Source organism: Ursus maritimus, unplaced genomic scaffold, assembly GCF_017311325.1.
Source record: "Ursus maritimus isolate PB19 unplaced genomic scaffold, ASM1731132v1 scaffold_32, whole genome shotgun sequence".
Classification (NCBI taxonomy): domain Eukaryota; kingdom Metazoa; phylum Chordata; class Mammalia; order Carnivora; family Ursidae; genus Ursus; species Ursus maritimus.
In genome coordinates, this window is record NW_024425786.1 from 29,893,339 (window position 1) to 29,905,557 (window position 12,219).

Genomic DNA, 12,219 nt, shown 5'->3' on the forward strand with positions numbered 1-12,219 from the left:
GATCTGTGCTTACAGTGTCCTCTTTGGGGATGAATTTGCTCCATGGATAGTCTCGTGTCAGTGCCCTTTGTTATTACAGAGTCTAGAAACTCCCAACAGCTAGAGGGAAATGTGCCATTTGAAAATACTTGTTATATGGTTGGACAGAAGGCCTCCATCAGTAGAGAATGTGTGTTTTGGGGGTAGGAAGGAAAGAGAAGTTGGAAAGGAAAGCAGTGGTGGCTGCTGGGGTGGAGTGTGCGAGTGTTTGACTCTTATCTGTGTTTGGAACAGATGGATGCAGAGCAGTTTTGCTGAACTGATTGCTGTGCTGATACCATTGGCATTGAAGTTGAAGTTTGGAGGCACCATAATGTTTTAGGAAACATGCTTGGAATTGAGTGTGAGATTGTCAGAAAGTTTGGAGTGTAAAATTTTAAGGAGCTCCTAGTGGAAATCAGTTCTAGATAATGGACCATAGGTGACCATGGCACTTTTAGTCTGGGATCTCCACACTGAGAAGGGAAGACTCTGGACAGCCCTGTGCAGAGTCTTAAGGAAAAAATTGGTGGGAGAAACCTTTCAGACCACGATCTGTAGTTCAACAGTATTGACAGCAGCGTGATTCGTTTGCTGTTCAGTATGAGTCAAATTGGTGTGTGCTGTGTTCTGGGCATCCCATCCCTTCTACCCTTCCAGAGCCAGACCACTCAGTTATAGTCCAGCCTGAAAAACTCAGTGACTGCGTGTCAGCTCAGATGGCTGATAGATTTCTGGGGCTCCATGTCTGTTGTGTGAAGCAGGGATCACAGACTGACCATCCTATATCACAGATAAGAAGTAACTTCTCAGGGTAAGTGTGAGGTCCCTTCAGAATGAAAGTCCTTTAGGCCAAGAGGCCTGAAACCCTCACTGGTTCTGACAGGAACTGTCTTAAGGGAGCCGCGCCCTTATCAGCAGGCTGTTCCCCAGGCCTCGAGGACAGCGGCAGCCAGGGAAATAGAGGCGGTGTTCTGACACCGCAGGCCTCCTGCAAAATGTGGGTTGAGACTCCAGGCGAGAGCATCCGACAGGAGTGTGCGTTCCCTCTCTTGAGTGTGAGAGCCCTGGGAGGACACGGGTCAGAAGAGCAGCTGCTGCTGGTCACACTCCAGCTCCTTCCTAAAGAGGAGACGGCTGGCAGTCCACAGGCTTGATTTTTTGGTTTGCTTTTTGGTGCTTGTTTTGCTTTTAATATGTCAGAGTAGTAACCCTCCTTGGGAAGCAGTTCAGGTTCCAGAGTGCTGTCTGTTGTTGGCATAACTCAGGCTGCATCGTCTCTCCTGTGGATCCGCCCAGGGCGTACTGATGGGCGTGGGACCAGCCTGTGCCTGCGCAAACTTCGCAGTGGGATTTGTTTCTTTTCAGGATAGAGAGAAATGGGAACTGATTTTTGCTGAGTGTGGAGTTTAATGGGAGAAAACAAATGGTCTACTTTCTGGTTCACCTGTGATAGTTGATGCTTCCCTTGCCAGGAAATAGTTAATGCCGAAATAGGATGACAGGGATCAGCTAACAAAAATGGTTTTCAGAATAAGCGGGCTAGGATTTGGAGCTGGGTGGGAATGTCAGGCACAGAGCTTCTCTCAGGAGGACTCCCTCCCCCCAGCTGCCATCAGTATCCATAATACCTGGCTTACTGGAACAAGGAAAATTACTGAAAATCCCTTCCCCCTCCCTGGCTTGGCTCCCATGCCAGTCTCCTGTCCACACTGTTGGCGGGTTCTGTCGAATGAAGAATCTGGCTGTATACCAGTGTCCTTGCCACGAAACCTTAGAGTCCCTACAGTGAATAGTAAGATAACATTGGAGGCTAGAAGTGGTGAGAAGGAAATTGGTTGGTATATTATTTTCTGGGCTCAGCCTTTTCAGTTTACAAGTATCCCTTTCCCATTTCTCCTCTTTAATTATAGGGAGTTGTTTTACTAATATTGGCTTTGTATTGCAAGAAGAAAGCAAAATTAACCAGATGATCCTGTTAGACGAATGTAGCAGTTAAAGTCAAAGCTCGAGCTTTAAGAAAGGACTTTTTTCTTTTTCAAAAAATTAGTGCTAAAGAATCCTCATGAATTTTTAGGTATAACATGGTGGTATGGTTATGTTAAAGAGAGTCCTCATGACTTAGGGATGCCTGGCTGGCTCAGTTAGTAGAGCATAGAGTTGTAAGTTCAAGTTTCATGTTAGGTATAGAGATGACTTAAAAATTTAAATTAAACAAAAAAGCCTTTCTTATTGGGGTTCCTGGCTGGCTCAGTCGATAGAGCATGCGACTCTTGATCTCGGGGTTCTAAGTTTGAGCCCCACGTTGGGTGTAGAGAGTACTTAAAAATAAAATATTTTTTAAAAACCGTCCTCATGTTTCAGAGATGCTTTCTGAAGTGTTTGTGAAAGAAATGCCATGTGTGTGGGTTTGCTTCATAATAACAGGGGAGGGTGAGGTGGGCGGAGTGCAGATGAAACAAGATTAGCTCTGAGTTGAAGTGGTTGAAACTGGGTGATGGCTACCTAGGAGTTCATTATAGTATTCGGTTTCTTTTTGCATGTATTTGAAATTTTCTATTTCAAATGGAAAGTTGAGAAAAATAATGGTAATTGCATAATGCATATTCTGAAAAAGGATTAATATTCAGAATCTGTGAAATGTAGTATAAGTAAGGCAGTTAAGAGTGTGGAGTTAGACTGGCGGAGTTTGAATTCCAGCTCTGCTGCTTACTGGCAGTGTACCTTGGGGCGAGTTACTTCTCTGTGATAGGATTTCCTCATTTGTAAATTGAGGATAAGAGTAGTATATACTTTGTAGAGTTGTGAGAATTTTATGAGTTAGCACAATAAATGCTAGTTATTAGTATTAGTATTTAAAGAATCCCTACCAGGGGCGCCTGGGTGACTCAGTCGTTAAGCGTCTGCCTTCGGCTCAGGGCGTGATCCCAGTGTTCTGGGATCGAGCCCCACATCAGGTTCCTCCGCCGGGTGCCTGCTTCTTCCTCTCCCACTCCCCCTGCTTGTGTTCCCTCTTTCGCTGGCTGTCTCTCTGTCAAATAAATAAAATCTTAAAAAAAAAAAAAGTCCCTACCAAATAAGAAAAAGGTAAATGCCCTTGTAGAAAAATAGGGGAAAACCCAGGAATAAGCAATTCACAAAAAAGGACACCCAGATGCCTCATACACACTCCAGTAATCAAAGATATAAACATCAAAACAAGTTAGCATTTTATACCCATCCAAAAGTAAAAAGTCTGATAATCCCAAGTGCAGATGAGGGTCTAGAGTGATGGAAAATCCCTTTGCACCCTGCGTATGGAAGTGATAGTCCAAGTGGAACTGGTATTTGGAGAGCAGTTTACTAATAGTAGAATTGAAAGATGCCCATATTTTATGACCGAGGATTTCCATCTAGTCATATTCCCTCAAGAGCCCTCCAAGACTGAATTGGAATGCTAAAAGGAGCACCCCTTGACCATTAACCTAACTTGGATGTTGGTAATAAACATAGCTGCCTTTAGAGCCCTCTAACTAGCCAGGCATTTGTTATGAATGATGGCACCTGTCCTCACCTGCTCCTTGTATGCGAGTTTTCAGTCGTGGGATGAAATCAGCTAGAAACTTCAAGACATGAGAATCAAGTCTCTATTTGCTCACTATATCTAGTCCCATTCCCTGAGACTTACATAGACTTACAAAGTCCAGACTCCACAGCCTAGCTAGCCTTCCAACCCTCAGTGATCTATCTAACCCTCTCTCCTTTGTCAGTTTTCCCTTTGAACCTACCTATCTTAACAGGTCAACCCCTCAACCATCTCTTCCAGTTTCAGCTTATTTCAACTTCCAGTCTTTGTTTGCGTCCACTTTCTACCTAGAATTCTTTTCTACTTTCTCTTTGTCTATTCTAGAACATCCTTCCAGGGTAAGTTTAAATCATACTTGTTTAAGTGTGATTTTTTTATCACCCTAACCCGCACTGACTTTTCATTCTGCTGCGATCCTCTGCTGGATATTACTCGTTACTCTATTACGGTTGCGTCTTTGGGGCTTTCGGCGTAACTCTTTCAGGTGCCCTACCACATATGGTGCATGCAAGGTAAGATTTTTTTTCCCTCCAGAAACTAGCCTTCAGAAAAGAGGGATTTTCCTTGTATTTGACTTTTTATAAAAAAGTTTTTCGTCTTGTTGGGCTCCCAGTGAAATTACAGTCAGTTCATGAAAAAGGATGAATGAATTTGTGTCACCATCAGTTCAATTGATATCAACTTTTATAGAGATCAACCCACATTAACTGGTTAGACAAAAAACCTAAGAAAGTTTTAGTTATATTGTTTTTGAGACTATAAACGTCCTAATTTGAAGCATTGAATGTATTGTGTCTAAGTCTTAATCACGTTAAAAACTTTAAAAAAATCATTCACATCACTTATAAAAACACACAGCAAGTGTTCAGATTATGGGAACCATAAATAAATACCAATAGAATGAATGAATTGGGGGAGGAATCTAATTCAATGTTATGCAACTGGATTCCTGTGGCTGGGAATAAAATTTCCAGTGACAACACGGATCCAGAAAAGTGCTGTTGTGTCTCAGAAATCTTACTAAGAAATGTAGGTGATGTTTTCTAGAATATTCACTCAAAGAGTAGCTTTAGTTTTTTTTAAAGTAGCTTTATTGATGAAAAAGACGTTGATGCCAAAGGTGAGTGTGAAGAGTTTGAATAACGTGGTTTTATGAAATGTAAAAGTAGAAAATGCATTAATTCAAAGTTTTTAAACAGTAGTTATTAAATTCCAGTTAGTTATCATACTGTAATATTCGTTTTGGGTGTACAATATAGTGATTCAACGCTTCCATACAACACTTGGTGCTCATCACAGCAAGTGGCATTAATTCTAAATTAATGCATTAGACATACTGCTTAATTTTAAACATGTATACATGTAAATAAATTTCTAAAAGTTTATATATTCAAGAGGACCACAGACGTTCCCTCTCTCCATTCCTCTTTTCCATCCTTCTGTTATTATTTAGAAAAATTGGGGAGGGCCTTGTATTGGGGATAGTCTTATTTTAGCCAGATAGGGCAGCTATCACATAAATTGTTTCAAGGCAAGCCTGTCTGTTTTTTTTATTTCCCTCCTTTCACCTGGCTAACTTACATGTCTTGAAACTCAGCATAAATGTCATCTCAGAGATGTTCCCTGACATTGCTAGTTTGGGCTACTTGCTTACCTCTGTCGCAGCATTGATCCCTCTGTGTGTCATATTGCTAAATTGCTTGGGCTTGAGGCCCGAGGTTGTGCTGTTGCCTTGAGATACCAAGAACTTAACACAGCTCCTAGAATATAGTGATTGTCAAAAAACAACAGAATGAATAATTGGTGTTTGACATTTTTTTTAAGAATTTTTTTTTAAGTAATCTCTACTCCCAGTGTGGGGCTCGAACTTGCTCACAACCCTGAAATCAAGAGTCCCATGCTCTACCAGGTGAGCCAGCCAGGCGCCCCAGTGTTTGACATTTTTGTCTTGAGATACCAAGAACTTAACCACAGCTTCTAGAATAGAGTGGTTGTCGAAGAAATAACAGAATGAATCAGTGGTGTTTGACTTTTTTTGTTCTTCTCCATGGTTTCTGGAATAATGTTAAGCACAGATGAGATGTTGTTCAGTAAATACTTATTGAATTATTAGGAACACATTAAGTTTTTAGACACACTTCAGAGAAGGAATTAATCAAGGCTTGGAAAGTATGGGTTGAAAGAGAATTCAGGTAGACCTGCATAGTGTCTGGGATGGTGTTGAGGCTGTCCTCCTCTCCAGATGGCTTCTTTTTAAAAATCCAGATGAGATAGGGCACCTGGATGGTGCAGGCAGTTGGGTGTCTGACTCTTAGTTTCGGCTCAGGGTTATGAGATCGAGCCCCGTTTTGGGCTCCACACTTGGTGTGGCGTCTGCTGAAGTATCTCTCTGCCCCTCCCCTTGCTGCTCCTACTCGCTCGCTCTTTCTCGCTAAAATAAATAAATATATCTTTAAAATAGAATAAAAATCCAGATGAGGGAGAAAGCTCTCTGACACTGAAGCTGGGTTTCTGCATTTGGGAGATTAAGGTAAAAGCTTCTACAGCCCCAAGGACAGCACTGCGCACGTCACATGTGAGCGTTCCATGAAGAGATGGACAAAAGCCCAATTTAATCACTAAGATGATTGTGATGATAATCCCATTTTTCTCATCCATTTCACAGTCTAGGAAAGGCCCGAATCCAAACGGGTATTTTTCCTTTCCCTGAGGGATCCAGACATTTCCCTGTCTCATTATAGCTGTGTGGAAAATCTGAAGTAAAGCTGTTCATTGAACTGTTTTCAGTGCAATATACAAGATATGGGATTGGCAGCTAGAATGCCACCAGAGATTGACTACAGTCGTGTTGGACATACAATGCCAATTAATTAAGCAGAAAAAAAAATTTTTTTAAATAAAGAACACAAATACTCAGATTTCTGCTTGTTTATTCAAATTCTATCCCTTTTCACTTCAACATATCCTGTTCCTGACAGTGTTTTTGCCTTAATATGTATGTGAGGCAGCTACAGTGGAAGTGCTGGGATCCGTCAGTGGTGGGTGGTATCTAGCCACTGACATAAGCATCTCAAAGTGTTTTTACGGAGAACTGGAATAGAATTGGTACTGGGGAGGGGCTGTTTTCACCGGAGTCATAGGATGGTAGCTTGGGTACTGTGATCCATCATTGGGCCCTCTGCTTTGCAACTCTGTACGTTGTTTTTTCAGCGTACTTGGAGTTGACTGAGTTTTAAGGGATTGACTCACAGTGATCATACTTGCTAGAGATTAACTGATATAAATTAATTGATTTATAACATGAGTTATAAATGCCAAGTGGTACAGTATTTGAACTGACCACTCAGTGCATTTTGTTGCTTTAGGATATTGTGAGCAAATACTAATCTGAAGATTGTCGGGTGAACATGGAGTCAGAGCAAAGAAATGGTGGGTAGAGAGATTCGTAGGGTGGTCTTACTAACTGGCATCATCAAAGTTTGGGAGCCTGATTTCTCCTGTAGAAATGCACCTGTCAAGGGGACGAGAATCCTGGAATCCACTGGTTAGGCCACCATTTTGCCATCACAGTCTTGGAGGCAATACTTATTGATTTCCCTTTTCTAGACTCCATGCAGGCTACCCATACTCTTTTGTTCTCGTAGTCTTTCTTCAGACACCTTAGAAATATTTAATAGTCTTCAGCTTTCTTGTATACGTAATGGAGTGTTAAAGTTCCTGGCCCTGTGTTTTTCTGAATTTAGAGTATCTTCACCAGATACTTAATCTTATCTACCAGTTTGAGTTTGTAAATTGTATTCAGAGACTTGGAAATGCCTTATTGCTGATTGCCCCCCTTGTACTGACCACCAGGGAGGCTACTCCTTTTACAGGGCCGCACCTGATGGAGAGAGCTGGGAGACAGGTGTTCTACTGACATGCCTGTGCCTTCCCTGCCCAAAACACCTGGCCCCAAAATTGTGCTGGGCGTGCTGTTTTATTTTATTTTTTTAAATAATATTTTACTTATTTGAGAGAGAGAGAGCCAGAAGCAGGCAGGGGGAGTGGGAGAGGGAGAAGCAGGCTCCCCGCTGAGCAGGGAGTATGATGTGGGGCTCGATCTCAGGACCCTGGAATCATTTCCTGAGCCAAAGGTAGACATTTAACCAGCTGAGCCACCTAGGTGCCCCCAGCATATGCTTTTTTATTATGATAGAAAGGAAATGCATGTTCCCTAGATACATTACCTACATCACTTTATTTAATCCTTATAATGACCCTACGAGAAAGTTACTATTTTATTTTAAATACGGGGATGATGGGGTACAAGAAGCTTAGATAATGTATTTGCCTGAGGTTACATTCCTGGTAAATACTTCCTCTCAAATTCATGTCTCTCTGACTCAAAGGCTTATTCTTTGTCTTATTGATAAAGTTTATTTTGTAGCTTTCATTATAAAAGTAAAGTATGTTCATTATTTAAAGTTTGAAGAAAAGAAGAGCAAAAAGAAAAGAAAATTATCCATAGTCCCAGTCCAGGAGAGACAGCCACTGTTGATATTAGCTTAAACTTGTTTGGTTATACTACGCACTGTTTTGAATTTACTAATAAGTAAGCTTGCTGTCAAAAAATAGTGCATCTCAGGATTCTAGGTGGGCCTTACCCCAAAATACGTTTGTTTATTTTATTTTTTTACATTTTTTATTGTTTTATTTTTGAACTAAGCGATGCTTAATTAAACATGTTAAGTGTCCAGCATGTGACCAGCACAGCACTAGGTGGCCGTGGGTGATGTATGGAAGCTCTGTGCTCACTGAGTCTCAGAGCTGGAAATTATTTCTTCTGCAACGTCCCCACTTCTGCGTGAACATGCCATGTTGATGAGCTCTCCCTCGTAGGGGCTGCTCTTGAATTTTAGATCGTTCTGATTATTAAGATGTGGGACTGGCTCCTCAGGAAACCTGCAGTCTTGGAGAGAGAGGACCAAATGTATGAAATAAAAGCCAGTAATTGAAGATCACGGTCAGTGTTATGTGGGAGTAAGAACTGAAGGGAGACCATCATCCATGCAAAGAAGAGCAATGGAACTCTGTTGTGCACAGCCTTGTGTTTGGACTAGGAGCTTTGCTTATAATCTCGTTGGTTATCACAGCAGCCCTGGATAAGGTAGTAGGCATTATTCCCACTTTATAGATGTTATGACTGAGGTCCAGCTTACAGTTGGTGAAGTTGAGATTCAAGCCCAGGTCTGCATGGAACCAAAGGCATGCGCTTACTTCTCTCCCATACTGTCCTCTCTCTAAAGTAGTTCCTGTGCTAGATTTGGGGGGTTTCGTAAAATAACTTTTTTTCTTATAAAAATGCACATAACATAGAAAATTTGGAAAATAAAAATATCACCTCTAATGCTACCTTTTAGAGATACGTGTGATGACTAGTTCGGTGTCTTTCTCTCCGTATTTTGCCTTATTTACTCTCACATACATATATGCACTTATCACGTGTCTTGTGTATACGTAAGTATATATCTGTACATATGACTGTATACTTAGGTATTCAGTATATCTTTTATACAAAACCACTATTATTATATACTATTTTGTTTGTGTTTTTTTTCTTTTCATAAAATATGGTGATCATTTTCCAATATCATTAAGATTTGTTAAAGCATATCTTTTTAAGTCCTACAGAGGATTCTACCATGTGTATGTGCTCTTACTTTGTAACCAGTCAACCCTTATTAGAGTTGAAGCTCTATAATTTTTGCTGTAATGTTTATCATATTTTTTAAAAGATTTTATTTATTTATTTGACAGAAAGAGAGGCAGCGAGAGAGGGAACACAAGCAGGGGAAGTGGGAGAGGGTGAAGCAGGCTCCCTACTGAGCAGGAAGCCCGATGTGGGGCCCGATCCCAGGACCCTGGGATCACGACCTGAGCCGAAGGCAGATACTTAACGACTAAGCCACCCAGGCGCCCCTGTTTATCATATTTTGATAAGCATTCTTGTATAAACGTTTTTTGCATGATCTCTGATGGTTTCCTATCAAGTGTATGTGTGTTTTAAGACTTTTGATTCAAAACTGCCATCTGGAGGAATTAGGTCCAGTATGATGTGTGAGAATCCATGTTCTCTCCAGTACTGGTAGTATCATTACAAAAATCTTTCCCTATTTGGTAGGTGAAAAATGACCTCTTTGTGGTTTTAGTTTGCATCCCTTTGACTACCAAAGAGAATGAATCTATGTTGGAGCTGTCGTCTGAAGTTCTGCCAGTCTTGGATTTCCTTCTAAGAGCCATATGTATGAAGCAGAGAAGGCTAGAGGCTTCGTCTTGTTTCAACTAAAGTACGTCCTGTCTTTTGGCAGATCTCTGACATCTACATTAGTGGAGAGTCAGGGGACATGTCAGCCAAGGAAAAGCTGCTCTTGTGGACCCAGAAGGTGACAGCTGGCTACACAGGAATCAAATGTACCAATTTTTCCTCCTGCTGGAGTGATGGGAAGATGTTCAATGCACTTATTCACCGGTACAGGTAAATGCAGTAGAATTTCCCTGTGCCGGGAGGAGCTTCTCGTCTTTCTTATAATAAGTTATAATGCCATTTTCCTCTCAACCAAGAATCAAGACCCTGGTTCATTTTACTTATCTAAAAAAGGAATATGTATTGAACTCCTACTATTCCAGGCACTGGGTATGAATATCAGTGAACAAAACAGCAACAGCTCTTGCTTTCATGGAGCTTATTTATTTATTAGGCGACAAGCAAATAAATACATGGTGTTACGTGATGGTAAGTACGTTACATAAGAGATGGGGTAGAGAGTGATGGGGTTGGTTGTATTTTGGACAGGGTTGCTGGAGATGGCCTTTCTGATTAGGGTGTCAGAGCAGAGCTGTAAAAGAGTGAGCCATGCAGGCCTTCTCGGGTCAGAGTGCTGCACTGGGAGGAAGCAGCAAGTGCAGAGGGTCTGCAGTGGGGGCTTACTTGGAGTGGATGAGAAACAGCAGGTGGCTGGAGTGAAAGGAGTGAGGAAGATAGGAATTTTTTAGTGGTCATAAATACATTCCAGGTTTCACTCTATACTAGTTTGTGATACTTCTCCCATGAAATCCAGCCTGCCTGCTCTGTGCATTTAGAATGAGCGAGCTCTAGGCTCCTGGCGTGTAATTGAAAATGGGATTAGTACCTTTCTACACCTCTTGCTTTCTCTCTAATGCAATTAGCGTATTCCAGTTCTGGGTACTTCGAAAAGGTATACTTTGTGTGAACTCATATATGGTGTGTAGATGGTGGCCTTTCATGTGCCTTGGTGGACTTTTACAGACCTGATCTGGTGGATATGGAGAGGGTACAAATCCAAAGTAACCGCGAGAACTTGGAGCAGGCTTTCGAAGTGGCAGAAAGACTGGGGGTCACCCGCTTACTAGACGCTGAAGGTGAGACGCCGAAGGTTCGCCTTATATTCATTGTCCTTCTCCTGGCAGCGTCGTCCGTTCTGACTAAGAAATGTCTTACCCTTTCTCTCTCAGACGTGGATGTGCCATCTCCAGATGAAAAGTCTGTGATCACTTACGTGTCTTCAATTTATGATGCCTTCCCTAAAGTCCCTGAGGGTGGAGAAGGGATCAGTGCTACGGTACAGGAACGCTTTCCCAAAATACCTTCTGACTTTGATACGTTTGGGTGGAATGTACTGATTAGACCTTATTTCTCAAGCACTCACCGTAGGCAGAGCATGTTTATACAGAGCAGACTGAATCTACATCCTCTTTATACATGGTCATCGTCTTTGGTCCCAGCCAATGAATCCAGATGCTGCTAATTTTGTAGCATTCAGCATAGACTATTCTAGTGTCAGGAAATTGAATACCCTCTTGAGAGTCCTTGAGGAGCTCTGAAACTGGGACTCGAAGCATTAGGCTGAGCAGCCGTGCAGGCAATTAGAGGAAAGGGATTTTATGTGGTTTGGGGTGGCCTAAGCCACTGTCTCCCGTGCTGGTTTTGTGTACCGCTAATCGGAAGGTGTGTGATATCTACCTTTTGGCAATAGGAAGTAGACTCCAGGTGGCAAGAATACCAAAGCCGAGTGGACTCCCTCATTCCTTGGATCAAACAGCATACAATACTGATGTCAGATAAATCTTTCCCCCAGAACCCTGTAGAACTAAAGGTAAAGTCATGGACTTAAGTTGTTTTTTGTAAATTCATTCCTGGGATTAAGTCTCAGAGCTTGTTGCTGCTGGCTCCTGGGTGAGGTGGGATAAAAGGTGGGTCAGGTTGCTTACACCCATCCACTCATTTACCAAATATTAATTTTGTAGGCACTTTATAACCAATATATACACTTCAAAGAAACGGAAATTCTGGCCAAGGAGAGAGAAAAAGGAAGAATTGAGGAATTATATAAATTATTAGAGGTAAGGAAGCTTATCCTTTACTGATTCTTGGGGTGTGCTGGTTTGCCTTATTGTTACTTCTTGGTTAAATTGGCCTGCATCCTCTTCCCAACCTGTATTAATAGCAATATTCTCAGGGTGACAGACAAGCCTTTTAGGCTGGTCTTGAAAATTTGTGGTAATGGGGCAGTATCAACCATCTGTATTTCTTAGAGGCTTTTGAAAAATGACATACATTTATTCAGAAATGTCGAGTT

The 12,219-nt window shown here is 41.7% G+C and overlaps 1 protein-coding gene across 3 annotated transcripts in view; it reads left to right on the forward strand.

The window, feature by feature from the left end:
* The window catches only part of LOC121099800 (microtubule-actin cross-linking factor 1-like), a 71,838-nt gene that overhangs the window by 56,748 nt on the left and 2,871 nt on the right, over window positions 1-12,219 (forward strand). For all 3 annotated transcript variants that reach the window (XM_040619307.1, XM_040619309.1, XM_040619308.1), the window contains exons 6-10: window positions 9,931-10,097; window positions 10,890-11,002; window positions 11,096-11,202; window positions 11,617-11,736; window positions 11,888-11,983. In XM_040619307.1, coding sequence (XP_040475241.1) covers window positions 9,931-10,097; window positions 10,890-11,002; window positions 11,096-11,202; window positions 11,617-11,736; window positions 11,888-11,983 — 603 coding nt within the window. The remainder of the gene's footprint in view (window positions 1-9,930; window positions 10,098-10,889; window positions 11,003-11,095; window positions 11,203-11,616; window positions 11,737-11,887; window positions 11,984-12,219) is intronic.